The 15,161-nt window shown below is 37.5% G+C and overlaps 1 protein-coding gene across 3 annotated transcripts in view; it reads left to right on the forward strand.

Moving 5' to 3' along the window:
* Window positions 1–15,161, forward strand: part of GRM5 (glutamate metabotropic receptor 5) — a 241,385-nt gene that overhangs the window by 96,655 nt on the left and 129,569 nt on the right. For all 3 annotated transcript variants that reach the window (XM_005516179.2, XM_088051622.1, XM_088051623.1), the window contains exon 3: window positions 9,501–9,750. In XM_005516179.2, the coding sequence (XP_005516236.1) occupies window positions 9,501–9,750 (250 nt within the window). The remainder of the gene's footprint in view (window positions 1–9,500; window positions 9,751–15,161) is intronic.

The following is a 15,161-nucleotide window of genomic DNA, read 5'->3' on the forward strand; positions in this document are numbered from 1 at the left end:
CAAGAAAACCAGAATACTGGACTTGTTTAATCTTTAAAAAATTAAGTGGACATGTGGGGATTGTCTTAGAATCAGTTGAGGGCTTCTGAAAATATCAATTTGAGAAGCTATTCTCATATTTGATAGAAAATGTTTAATAGGGTTAAATTCAAAGAGAATATAGAAAAACAGGTTAAGAACCAGGGAAGAAAAACTTATGACAAAACTGGTTTGGCTTCGGACAGATCGGTCAAGGTAGCCATGAAATCACTACTTCTGAGAGCTTGAAAAACAAATATTATTGTGCAATTCTTAGTAACTAATTACACTTTTGCTATAGGGCAATTTAGTGTGAAATTCAGCAAATCACAGAATCACAGGATGGGTAATCTTGAAAGGGACCACAGTGGGATCATCTGGTCCAACCTCCCTGCTCTAGGGCATCCTAGAGCACACTGCACAGGATTGTGTCCAGATGGTTCTTGAATATCTGCAGTGAGGGACATTCTACACCCTCTCTGGGCAATCTGTTCCAGTGCACAGTCACCCACACAGTGAAGATCATATTCTTGCCATCAATCCTGTTCTGTTCCTATTTTCTTCTTCAGTTTCTGCATCCCAAAGCTGGGGATCATAGTGTCCTAGCAATATCATGTGAAGGTGCATTTCAAAAACCACCTTTACTCCAACAAACTCAAATGCATTTTTCAAATATTCTTGTAAGAATTCAATCTTTGTTATCCACCAAGAAGCAACAATTATCCAACTTGTTCCTGAAATGAGAACATCTGCAAGAAAGTAGCTGGTCTCACAGTATTGGTCTTCATATCCTACACAGTATACTCTAAGAACTATGAATATACCCAAATAAACTTTACATTACCATCTTCAAACCCTTTTGACAAGCATTCCCAGGAAAGAGAGTCAATAGACCTGCCTTCCCATTACCATACTAAATATTCATGGATTCCTGATAGTCCTCTTTGTTCTCTGAGTTCACACTGAGAAAGTCACAAAACTCACTCTTGTCCCATATGAAGATTCTGAATATGAATGTGCATAATAATTTAAAGTGAAAATAAGGTGTGCTCTTTGGAGTATCCTTTCCATCATCTTCAGCTTCTGTTGGGAAACTTTAGTTATTGTTTCTTAAATGAATGTTAGACAAAGAGTGATTGTTATGACAATAAACACGATGTGATGATTATTACAACAAAGCAAAAGTGAGTTTTTATGAGGCAAAACTGTCATGTTTCATTCAGTCTGACCAATGTAGATGGTGTTCTTTTACTGCATTTGTCTGAGTTTTTCATAATGTGTTTATTCTTGCACCACCACTCTCAGGAAAACATTTTTACCTTCATTTCATATATGAGGACAGAGGGCAGAGACAAAGGCACTTAGCAGAAAACTCAACATTAATTTCAGGCCTTCAGAATCTAATAATCTCTGAATTATGCTTCCTTTTGCTGGATGAGTTCTGATATTACTCACCTACTGCATCAGCAAAATAGGACATCATGCGTATTTCAGAAAAGACAGATGCAAACCGTAGCAGAGTTAAGAATTAATATTACATGAACTTATGTTCCAGTTTGTGAGTTTACAGAAGAGTAATGTTGTTCATTTGTAGAATGAACCAACTCTTTTGAGAAATATAATAATTGATAGCCTAAATTAGGACTGGGACTAGATCTAGATGCCAGTGAATAAACCCCTGGCAGCTGAACTCCTTGGGAATTCACTACACCCACAATGAAGGATACAGAATCATAGACTGAAGAGTTCCCACTGCTAAGCACTCTCTGTCTTAGCTTTTGTCTCCTGGAAGAAACAGCCTGCACTCCAATACTGTCAGTCTCAGGTGTTCCCATTTCTATCTGAAAATGAAACTAACAAAAAAAAAGGTATAACCCTGAAGGAAAATAAAAAAAAAGTTGAGCATTCCTGGAGTCCACTAGGAACTGTTCTTTTATTAATGCAAATGTCTTAGAGTCAGGTAGATAGAAAGAGCTATTTCTCAAAGCGAACATACAGAAAAATCTTAATCTCTCCAGTCTGAAAACAAGGAGAGCAGTCAGAGATGGTAGCATGTTTCTTCTGGAGCTGTCAGACTTCAAATTCTCTAGCAGACATTAGCATCATGTAGGACTTCAAACACTGGTCAGTGGACAAGAGCCACAAAGCTGCAGACATTCCAGTCAGCAGGAGGGATCAAAGGAAACATACAGAAAAGGCTGCTCCCACACTGTTCCCTTTGCTCACATAACAGCAGTGTTTAAATGAGTTTCTCTTTTAAAGTTATGAGGTGATAATTTAAAAATAAATAAAAGTGGGGTGCATTAAACTGTGAAACTAGGTCATCATTATCTTGAGAAATTAATTTATTATTTCAAAATAGCTCAGAGAAGATGAGAGAGAAGAGGCTTATCAAACTGATCCTTATGAGCTCTCTTAGATGAGAAGATAATCAACAGATTTTTTTTAGATTAATCAAGTACAGTTATGTTTGGAGTATATTATATGTTACTTTTCTAGAATAATTTAAAAGTTGGTTAGTTAAACAAATACCTTATGAATAGACCTGGTCTAAATGCCTTTGGATGAGAACTTCTAATAAGAAAATACCTAATAGCTGAAAATTAACCTCCCAGAAAAAAAGTTAATTATTTTCCTAATTAAACATATTAAATTTGTTTCCAAATTTTCAAATATTCTAGCTAGTTACTTTAGAAATAAAAATAGTCTACTGATTCAAAATATGTTAGATTTTATTTTACATTGCAGAAAGTAATATAAGTCTCCTATTAAATGACAAAATGCTCAATATCTAAATTAAATACTGTAATTTCTACACATTATTTCAGTGGATTGAATTTTAAGAAGATTAGAAGGTGGGGGGGTGGCCTTGGATAGCTAACAATTTTGTGATTATGAAAATATTTCACATCCTCAAATGCAGAAAACTAAAAGCCTCAAAACTCTTTACAGAAAAGGAAATTAGGCTAATTGCTAGCATGATATCATGGTAACAAATGTTTTTTTATATTGACATTAATTGTAGTAGACAACATATAGGGATATAGGCAACCATTTTGGGTCTGAGTTTTATGAGTATTTGGTAATAGATAAATGCTGTTGGAATGGCTTTCAGTTTGAGCAGATACGATTAACATCCAAGAAAAGATGTAAATGATTCTCCACCACCATATGGACAGCTACGGATAAAGTCCCAACTGCAGCCATCATCAGTCCCCTATGAGGCCTCAGATGTTAGATTTGGGTCTTTGAATCACTTGGAGACTGTCTGTGCTTACAGAAGGCAAGTATAGCAATTTTAAGGATGGAGTAAGTAGCATTTCTAATTTAATCCCTTATGGAATTCTTGCCCTGTGCCACTACTTTGCTGAGCAGGGCAGGGAGAAGGTTTCTCCAAGCCCAGCCAATATTCCCTATCTGTTTCACTAGAGAAATCATTTCTTTGGAGAAACTTTCTGTCCATACAAAAGTATGCACATATTTATTCTTTTTTTCTCCATGAAATTCAGATTTTCATGTTTAATATTTTATGAGGAAAGAGCCCAAAGGTCTTGAAGTTGCTATCTAGCACTCAAGGTGATTGAAGTGGAACAGCCCAGTGTCCAAGTGATTATTAAAGAAAAGTCTAGTTGGAAATATTTAAGTGTAATATATTTGGAGGAACTATTCTCATTTAAGTTGTTTTAATGGGTTGCTTTCAAAATGAACTTTTTATTTTATTTTTTTTTATTGTTTTACACATATATATTTAATATAGAAACTGAAATCCCATTTAAAAATCAATTAAATAAAGTATTTGGTTCAGATGAAAAGAAGTTGGGTTTTCTTGTTCTTTTTTTTTAAACACATATAAACAACTCCAGAATTTCAGGCATATGTGTTTTGATTTAATTTGATTTGTACCCTTTAGAATAAAATAGTGCTCTATTGTCATGTTCTATTTGCAGATATAACTACACAGAAGGCTGTGATTTTGATCATTTTATATCAGTGGCATGTGGTTGCTCCAGCAGCTCTAAAGTCTTGGTTTGTGCCCCTATTCTTGGTAGTGAGATGCTTTAAAAGACCCATAGTCACAAGAGTAAAAATGTGGAAAATAGCAGGTAGTAGCAGGTACCATTGGTATGTTTCTATGATTAATTTGAATTGTAACTGTCAAATACACCTCTAACATTTCCATTTGGGAAACACCCTCATATCCTCAAATTTTGGGAAGATCATCCTGCTCATCAACCAACATGTTGCTTTTCATAAATATATACTGCATTACTCCCACATGCATTTTCAAAATTATACCAAAGCTATGCCTTCTTTCTTTATATTTCTGGCAAAGTTCGTCCTCTTGGTGCAAATGGAAACTAGTAAAAATGAAGCTCTGTATTCCCTTTATTTCTTGCAAAACAAATACTGCAGATTTTAACCTGACTTGACTTCTTTTTCATGGCTCAGATATAACATAGAATACTATTCTGGTTTGCTCTTCCTTGTCTAGAAAAATAATGAGAACATTTCTGCTTTAATAAATATGCTTTGTGACAGGTAGGATTATTACCAGCCTAATGAATGACATAATGCATTTCTTCTGTTTCACTCAAGGCTCATCTTCTTTAGCTTTGTGAATTTTCACTGTGACCTGCCAGAAACAATCCTACATCTTAAATCTCTCCTAAAGGTTGATGCTCATCTGTGGTCACTGAAAATCTCTTAAACAAAATAACTATCTGATAAAAAATTGTGTGTACAGCTACTGATAAAAAAGCTCTTTTATGCAAATAGGCATCTCAAAAATTCCTGGGCAGGAGAAAACATTCTTCCATTTGGCAGTAGAGACTTTTCATCTCCTATTGATACCTTTTAATATGATATGGCAGATGTCAGTACACTTTGCTAATTATTTTAAGAATTAAATCATTGCTTTGCTGGGTAATGCACGTAAGATCTTAATGGTTTATGGTTAGATTGTTTAATTGGCTCAATTGCTGGGCAGGAGGGGAAGCAAGAGCTGCCTGGAGTTTGCCTGACCCTTTTCTATCAGATTGAAGTATTATTATGTGCTGTACTATATTAAGCTTCATCTGGAAAAAAAGCACAATCTGTTCTTTTTAAGCTTCTTAATAGTTTCTAGTACTGATTCATGGGAAGTGGAACCAACAGATTGTTATAGTTAGACTGTAGGTGGGGATACATATGCTTGAGTTTTGAACAAAATTCCAACTCTGCAGCAGGGGTAAGTCTTTTGCAGGATGATGTAATTGATTTTTTAAAAAAACATGAAGAGACATATGGGAGTAGCTTTTGACTGGGCTCAGGGCCAGGCACTCAGGTAGGCAACATGCAGGGCCCAGGCCAGTATTTTAAAAGAACCCAGCTGCCACTTGTTGCCAAAAGGACACATTTAAAAACACCATCTACTGCTAATAACTCTGATTAAAGCACCAAAGACAAGGTTTCAAGAGGACAGGAACATCAGCTAATAAACTGTGATACCTCCTCCAGCAGAACCAGTTGAAGCATAAAGGTACCAGTTTTCAAATACTGAATTGGAGTTTGGTGGGGCAAGAGGATCTGAATTTATATCGACTGTACTTGAGCTCCAGCTTGAGTTTGTGGAGTCTTTTATGATCTGGAATTAGACAACCAGGAGTAAATCAATCCCTCCCTTCTGCTGAACGTTCCTTCAGAATTTTCTTTAAATTTAGAAGTGGAAACAAAATAGCTACATGGATAAATTCCCAGGATGCAGGCAACTTTCATCACATGAGATACACTGAAGAATGTTAGTTTGTTTCCTGTTTAGGAGTTCTGAATTAATTTTCACTTGGAAGTGAAACTATGAACTGCGTAAGGCATCACAATTGTCCCTCCATTTGTGCAAATCCTGAAGCCCCTATATCCTCTTTCCTGTGTCATAGACTTGTCTGAGCAGTGGGACCTGCCCTATTGGTGGAAACTTGCTCTTGCTGTGGCAGTTTTGGTAGCACAGCTATAGGTATACCAAAGAATCACGTCCTTGAGGAGGCCAGTTCCATACAGAGAGCATGGAGATCCTCTTCCACTGTGAACCTTGGATCTCAATCTCAAGGTTATGAAAGGATATGATACCTTACCTGCTTTCCCACTCTAATTCCTCCAATGCTACATGTATATGTTTATGCACATATATGTTTTATTCAGAAAGAAAGAGAGCCCAGAGGAAATTTTTTCTAATATATGGTGCAAAATAATTTAACAGAAAAAGATTTTCTTTTTCCATCAAGGAGTGTTCATTATCCCCACAGTATAGCTCATACAAGATATACATACCTCATCAAACCACTTGCACAACAGGAGAATTCACTATGAATAATTAATTGCATCGAGTTTAATCAGCAAGGCAGGAGCACCACTGGTGTATTCGTATGAGTGTCTTGAAGCAAAGCTGCTTTCTGTTTTCATCAAATCTCCCTTGAGCTCATGTCATACAGCTGTAGTTTTCCCAGCTGGAAACCTCAGTGGCTCTCAGATTTCGACTCCCAGGATGTATTTTCTTCCAAATGTTAAGAATATAACATTTTCCTAAGTACCCCTTGTATTTTAACATGCTTCCTATGATTTTGGATCATGGACATGGACACATAACTTTTTGTATGGTTTCATAAAATCTCCCTGTCTTGATGCTTAATGAAACCATGATGTTTGTGCTCGAGCAGACTTTATTTGATTGAAAAAGAGTTAATGCACTTTGTGCTCTCTAAAAGACCTGCTATTTTTCAGTACTGTAATTAAACCTATTCTCAACTTTATACCAAGCCTCAGGATAACAGTTTGAATGCTAATAACACTTTCAAACAAATACTGCAGTATTTGGAACATAGAAGATGTTCTGTAAGTCAACTAGACCTGGCTGGGAATTTTCCACTGAGAGTTTTTTGACAAAGGATGAGATCTTCAGAATTTCAATGTCTTTGGGTGTCATAATTTAACCCCAGCCAGCAATGAAGCACCAGGCAGCCACTCACTGACTCTCCTACCAGCAGGACTAGGGAGAGAATCAGAAAGGTAAAAGGTAAAGAGCCCGTGTTTCAAGATAAAGACAATTCAATAGGTAAAGCAAAGGCTGTGCACACAAGCAAAGCAAACAAGGAATTAAGTCACTGCTTCCCATGAGGTGTTCAGCTGTCTCCAGGAGATGGGGGCCCCATCATGTGTAATGGGGATTTGGGAAGACAACCACCATCACTCCAAACATCCCTCCCTTTCTCCTTCTTCCCTGAACTTTATGTTCATGCTGTCACATGGTCTGGAACATCCCTTTGATCAGCTGGGGTCACCTGTCCCAGCTGTGTCTCCTCCCAGCTTCCCGCGCACCCCCAGCTTCCTCTCCAGCATGAGAGCACGAAACGTAGGAAAGGTCTTGTCTCTGTGTAAGCCCTGCTCAGCAAAAACAAAAACACTTCGGTATTATCAACCCTGTGTTCAGCACAAATCCAAAACACAGCACTGTACTAACCACTGTGAAGAAGATTAACTCTACCACAGCCAAAACCAGCACATTGAAATATACAGTTTTTCCTCAAACTTTCATCTTCCATGGCAAAGATTGACAATGTTTCCTTGTTCTTTTTATTTTCTTTGGAAAAAGTGAGATAGAACATTTAATGTTGATCCAGAATGACCTAAATGAGAATAATTTTAGACAAAGCAGTTTATTTCCTGTCAGACAGCCTAATTTTATTTTTGGAGGCCTCTGGGTCTGCTGGTAGCTAAATATGACTGACCCCCATTTTTCCTTCAGACTGACTTTGGCAGCTATAATACATATTTCATGAGACACCATGGTTTTGACCTCTAGCAGAACTCTTTCAGCATCCCAAGGGAATCACTTGATGCTCATGTACCACAGGAAACACAGTTTGCCCTAAGGGCATGACACAGGGACTCCCGATTTACGACTCTCAGGAAGCACTGCAACAGCTGAGTTTAAATGACATTTTGTCCAGGCACAATTTGCATATTGTGGTTTCCATTAGGCCTAATCACAGCAAGGAAGAAAATTAAAGCCCCTTTAGGTAGAGGACCTGTATTCAGGTTGCTATTCTGGTTGGATGCAATTTGGAAATTTAATGGTCTTGAGGTCTCTGTGATTCATTCCTGATGTGAAAGAAAGATCATGTTACTTCCTGTCTTCTTGTTCTTTGCCTCTTTTGACTTTTTGGATGGTAAGATCCTAAAACTGAGAGCTGTTTTTGCATTTATATTCTGTGCTGAGTGTAACAAAACCTCTGAGCTGTAACACCAGAGTGATAGGGATGACTCGCCAGGTAAGCAAGATGAACTCTTGATGGCTCCAGTATCCAAAGGAAAAAAAAACCAAAAGCAGATGACTGTCCAAATCCATGTCTGAGCCTCACTGCTTCACATACATTTTCACTGTCAGCTCTCCTACGTACTTGTAATTCTGCTGGTAAGAGAAAGAATTTTTCTTACAGATTCTTCCATTTGCAAGCTAACAAATTTGTGAAGCATCAGCAGTTTATTGCAACATCATCACTTTACACTCACAGTTTTATTAATTAATTAATTAACTGATTGTATTTCTGTGGAATATTACTGAGGGTTTAAGACATCAATTTTGAGAAAGATTTCCTGCCACAGAGGTCTTCTTATTTATATGAGACATGAAACAGATTTCAACAGCCAGATGGAGGAGCACAGGGAACCAGACACACAGTCCTGGTCAGGATGACTGTCAGTGGTATCAGTACATCCACTGTTTAAGCACTGTGACTTTTATGTAGGCCTGGAAGAAAAGAAAGTTTCTGTGGTGAGACAGAAAAAAGGGAAAAGGGTATCTGTCTGTTAATATCTATTACCAGTTTATCCACATAGAGGAAGAAGATATTGAAAGAAAATATGAAGTTTTTTCCCACTGGTAGAAATTTAATTCAGAACAAGCAAACAGGAAAGACACCAGAAAAAATATTAAAGCAAGTTGAGTTCACCTGCATTCTAGTTATCCCTGTAATGCTAATCCTCAACTTTACTATTCATTCTCCAGTAAAAGTTTTTCCTTCAACAAAATAAATTTTACTTTTCACTGCAAAGAAAAACAATATTGCTTTTCAGATTGCATTATGTATTAGGCGATGTTATGAGCTTTTTTTGCCTATATTTGAAATATTGCACCTAAAAATTAATTCTTAATATTTAATTAACTGAAGTAAATCACAGAGCACTTGGCCACATTTAGTCAGTTGAAGAGAGTCAGAAGAAAATGCCATTTGTACATATATTGTTGTACACATTGTAGACCAGTTCATCACAGGTAATGAGGTACACAACAGCCTTTGGTTTAAGCAGAGATGCAGTCTCTTGAAGAGTAGTGAATTTTCTAGGAAAATTTGTTGACCTTGTCTTGAAAAACTGATTAAAGATTGGTACAGTGATCTGCAGATTTAATATATGCGTTTAATACATGCATTTGTGTTTCTGTTTGTATTTAGGAAACTATGGTGAAAGTGGAATGGAAGCTTTCAAAGATATGGCAGCCAAGGAAGGGATCTGCATTGCACACTCCTACAAGATCTACAGCAATGCTGGCGAACAGAGCTTTGACAAGCTGCTTCGAAAGCTTCGGAGCCACCTGCCCAAGGCAAGAGTGGTTGCCTGCTTCTGTGAAGGCATGACTGTAAGAGGACTCTTGATGGCTATGAGGCGCCTGGGACTCGCTGGAGAGTTTTTGCTGCTAGGCAGGTGAGTAATACTGTGCAGTTATAGCCAGACAATTTAGTCAGCAGGGCAAAAAAAAAGAAAATGCTCCAGTTTTCTGGACATGAATCACATGAAGCACAGACTCATGGCCTCTCCTATACCTGTGCACATCTCAGAGATAGGAAGCAATGTCAGCTGTGTCTTAGCAGTATAAACTCTACAAAGACACGCATTGTACCCGTGACATGTCAGCCAAACACAAGTCTGCTTGGCCACTCTTAGCAGCAATGTGTACGGGAAAGCTGGCACACAAATCTTTGATCTATATCACCCATTTTGTTCACAGCAGTTCAAAACGCATTGTGTACACAAACAGCCTGAGGCTGTGTCTCATTCCAGTAACTCTGTGTTGAGAATTGCTGATGTGGCCTCTGGGTGTACCCAAAAAAGAGCTTCCCAAAACAAAGTTGGTTAACTATCACTTTTTCTTTGTGAGCCAATGTGCTGATTTGCAAACTGTCCTAAGGGCAATATATAGGTAATCCTTTCTCTTAGCTCAATGATATCAGTGTTTCCTTTCCTAGCTACCAAAGGAAGAAATGTTAATTAGTGTGTACCCACCCAGAAGGAAAATATCCTGGGCTCATAAGCAGAGAAGTAAGTCATTGATGTGAACCTAAAGGGATCTTACATTTTCCCCTTATTCAACAAGACAAGATCCCAAACAAGACAGGAAAAATGATGTATTGAAAAAAAAAGTAGTATACTGGGAGTCAAATATGTAACTCACTGCCTTTTCAATGAATTATTAGAGGGATGACATGTTGTTGTCCCAAGCGTGAACCCTACAAGAGCACAAGTAAAATGGTTTCAGTGAAACAAGAAGTCATGGTAAGACCTCCAGTCCTTTCAAGGACTGCCTTGGCAGCTGGGAGACTGAGTCTGTCACACTGGTAGGACACCAGTCTCTGTTCCCAATCTGCCCTGTGGCACACAGCTGCCCTTCCCCCTTGGCCAAAGGGGAAAGCAAAGAGGCAACAAATGTGGTGCTTGTCTCTGCCCTTACTCTTTGACATCAGCCTACGTTTTGGCAGTTTCAGATGGGAATTTCTTAATTCTTTCTCTGATAAATGGCAACTGTCTCCACCATTCTTTTCAAATACATTTAATCTGTAGGGACTTCCATGAACTGTTGTGGTCCTTTTCTGGACAGACCCCCAAAGGGACCGCAATCCTCAAGGTGAAATTCACCTAAACATTTTTATATGTCTATAATTTAGACACTTCCATGTAGTCATCAGTACTCTCTCTACAGTTAATCAAGCAGAACAGGACCTTCTCTGGTCCCTTATTTGTAATGTGAATACTTCAAGTAGCTCAGAGAAATCATACTTTAGAAAAGGCTTGTACAAAGGCTCTCTTGATCACTACCTTTAGTGGAAAAGCCTGCTTGTATACAAATAGATTGGAGCAAATGTCATCTCCACTATCTTTAGCTGAGTCTGGTCCCATAGGTTGTTTGCTATCTTCTTCTGTCCTAAATACAAGAAATTGTCAAATGTCTTCAGCAGTATCCAAATTTAGAATCACATAAGCATTGTTTTCAAAAAATGTGTTGGCCCTTAGCTTAGCTCCAGAGTCCAAACCATGCATAATTTTGTATGGGATTTATATACAACAGTGCTAAATTTAGCCTTTTGAGATGCTTTTATGAATAAGGACTTCAGGAATTGCTGATTGTGAATAAGAGTAGAGCAATTCAGATTTTCTCATAAAAAAATGGAAGGTCTAAATAAAAGAGGCTTTGATTCAAGTTTTTGTTTGTTTTGTTTGCTTTGTTTTGTTTCTTAGTGAAAAATACCTGCTTCTACCTGCAGTGGGAATTGTCATGAGCAATAATAAGAAAGCTGTTATGCGGTATATGACTTCCATTGAGTAAATTGAAAGTGATAGCTTCTCTTAGAAGCCTAAACTGTAAAGTCTTTCCAATTGAAAAAAAAAAATCCTAAATTCCACCTGACCATTTGGGGTGTATCCATGCCTGTGACAGTACTACACAATTTAATTGAGAAAAATGCAGCATGAACGGGAAGTGTTTACAAAGAAAAAATAAAGTGTAAGGGTTTTTTCTATCCTTTTAATTTATTATCAGAGATTCCAAGGTAATGGCTAAGAAGTGGCTACTCAGATATAGGGTAATATGTCCCCAGCCAGTAACAGTCTCTGCATTTGGCTCTGCACTTCAGAGATCCCAAGGGTCTTGGAGCATCCCGTATTTTTCAATAGATTTGTTTCCAATTTGTTATCAAAGCAAAAACCAGAGAAAAATAAACCAAAAGAACAAACAAACAAACAAAAACTAGCTAGTTTTGCCAACTGAGGACTTTGGTTATGCTTTGAGTCACCCTTAATCTGTAGAGCAGTGTTTTATGTTTCTGCCATGAAGCAAGAATCATGTGTAGGATGTGGGAAGTTGTGGAGTGACAGTGTTCCACAAAAATGTTAATTCTTACAAAAATGTTCTCCTTCCACTATGGGCTAACCTCTAAGCTTTGAGGCAGAGGCAAAAGAAAAAAGCAAAAGAAAACCAGGAATTTTCAAGAAGACTTCTTGGCACAGATGGGGTGTGAGACAATGATAACAATGTCCAGTGATAACCTGAGTTCCTGTAGAGATGTAAAGCTCTGTTTTCCAGGACCCTGATGTACTGTGTGCTCTCTTGGTTTTAACTGTTTGGCTCTCTTGTCTGTGAATGTTTAACTGTTGGTCAGAAGTTAGTTGGATGGTTGGTTCTGTAGAGAACAATGTAAGGCACTGACCTGGGATGGATATGTACACCACTACAAACCCAGATCTCATACAAGCAGATTATATTGGGACCTCTTTGTACATCATTTGTAGGGGGAAAAGACAGTAGGCAAGATTTTGAGAAGAACAGATGGTTCAGAGTACTCTAAGGGGAAATAGCTACATCTGAAATTAAAGAAGGCTTGTGAAATTAATTTTTCTTGCAATGATATGCAGGAAAATGGACTAGGATAAGATTTATACTTTCATTCACCGTCTGATCCTGGAGTAACTCTGGGATACCCATTCAACTGAGGAGGTTATAAAAGGGCATTCCAAGTGAAGTGAGAGTGCCTTTCACTGGAATGCAATGGGCTTACGAGAAAAACTTCATCTATTAATGAATATTTTTTCATTCCTCCACAAATTATTCCCTCCTGTTTTGTTAAGTGAAGAATTGTTTTGTTTCTTTTCCAAAAGCACAGAAAGAACTAAAAAGTCACAAAGCCATAGCTTTATGGGAAACCACAAATACATCAGCATTTCCACTTCCTCTTTGATTTCTTTTATGTTTCATTTTTAATTTGGATTCACCCCTAGGATTTTCCATCTAAAGCCTTACAAAAACATTGGGATTTTTTTAAGCTGTGGATTTCTTGCAGCATCTGATTTATGGTCAGATAAACAGAAAATGGATGGGCCAAGGGGAGTCCATATCACATAAATTACCTTATACAGCCATAAGGGGAGGAAAAATATACCTTTCAATATGCTCTCCACTTTATGCAGTTTCTGAAGTTGCATTGCCTGCCTGTGACAGATATGTGAGGTGGCATGTCATTAGTGATTGTAACATTCCAGAGCTTTTTGATTCATGGAAAACATTTCAAATGCTTGGGAGATATTTACTTCATGCATTTTGAAGGACTGGACTTAACCTCAAATATAAAGGTGAGTGTGCTGACTTTCAAGTGTGAAAAAATAGCTATTTTGACTTAACCATTACTCAAGTTAATTGAGATATAGATACCAGGCTTCACCTGTTTGTCTTCACTGCTTCTGTCATCCACAGGTCATAGGCCAGGAGATACCCATACAGATAAATTAATTCTAGAATAAATAATAAATACATTCACATAGCAGAATAACTTTGAAACAGACTTCAGAAGGAGCCATGGAGTATTAACTGTGTAGATATAAACAGCTTGGCTGTACATGATTTTCAGCTGTTCCTTTTTTATGTAATATTCAGACCCAACAGCTGAAATTTTCTTTTGTGTTGTATGCTCACCTTCATCCTGCTCCTCTTGACCCCTAGTTTCTTATCTTTGGACAGAATATCTACCATATTTCTCTTCATTGATAATTATATTTGATGGCTTTCATCTGCAAGGATTCCAAAGCATGTCGTAGGATGACAAAGTATCTTAGTGCTAGGTCACATGATTTTTCATAATAAAACAGAAACTATTAGTTGCAACAGAAATTATGAGTATTGACTATTACTGTCCTAAATGAATATAGGTTCAGAAAACACTACCACAGCACTGAATAATTATATTCTTTTTTTGCTTGCTGCACTTATTTTATCTTGTATCAATTAACACTTTTGGGATGGGACTCAGCGTGGTGTTGGTGACAGCTGTTACCAGGAGATTATTACCAAGAAGAAGCTGGGACATAAATACTCTGTTTTGGGGTAGAAGAACTTAAAGATTCATGGATGCAGTCACTATATATCTTTTACCTCTAGACAAGAGAACTTCTCTGGTTGTTTTGTTTATTATTACAAAATAGTTATTATACAAACCAAAAAGCAAAAGATGGAAATTTTGCAAAGAATTTGTGATTCCAAGTATACAAGACAGTTGGACTTTTCCTACCTAAAGAAGAAGAAAAGGAATAAAATAAGGGCATTGGAATGGTCAGGTACTGGAACAATTCCCTGCCCAGGAAATTACCATCCCTGGAAGTGTTTGAAATGCGTGTTCATGTGGCACTTGGGGATATAGCTTAGTGGTGACAGTGGACAAGTAGGCTTGATAATCCTTAAGGTCTTTTTCAACCTTCATGATTCTGTGATTCTAAAGGGAAAGTAGAGGTGTATAAAAATGGCTTGTTCAATGTCTCCAGCTTCCAAATGAGCAGTACTTATCCTCAAAAAATTACTGGGACTTCCATTTGCTTCATGCATGCATATGGTGTATCAGATTTACTGCTGTATTCAGTATCATATCTGATTAAAAAAAAAGTTAATTAAGATTATCCAGACATTATTGTTTTAAATGACAAAATTATACAAAATTAATAAAAAGAGTTTATCGGGGATTGAAATATGCCCTTAGGCTCTATGACCGATTCTGATTTTCAGCTGAAGGCCCAAAATTTATCAGTCTGATTTAATCTCTACATGACTCTTAGATACTTAACTTAGCCAGGATTTACAGCAATAATAAAAACCTGTGACTTTGCTGCAATATCTGCAGCAAAGGAATGGGAAATCTAGAGCTGCAGGGCATCCTTCAGAGTTTCCGTCTTGTTTGAAGCAGTGAGGACTTGATGACTACATGCTGTAATGTCCTTGCAGAGATGAGGAACCACATCCTGCATTTTCAGGATTCACTCTGTTCTGTGATCTGTGAAGTCTGTGCCTCAGGATGCCTCAG

Source organism: Pseudopodoces humilis, chromosome 2 (genome assembly GCF_049639895.1).
Source record: "Pseudopodoces humilis isolate 2021_Gansu_Grassland_sample_001 chromosome 2, ASM4963989v1, whole genome shotgun sequence".
In the NCBI taxonomy this organism is placed as follows: Eukaryota; Metazoa; Chordata; class Aves; order Passeriformes; family Paridae; genus Pseudopodoces; species Pseudopodoces humilis.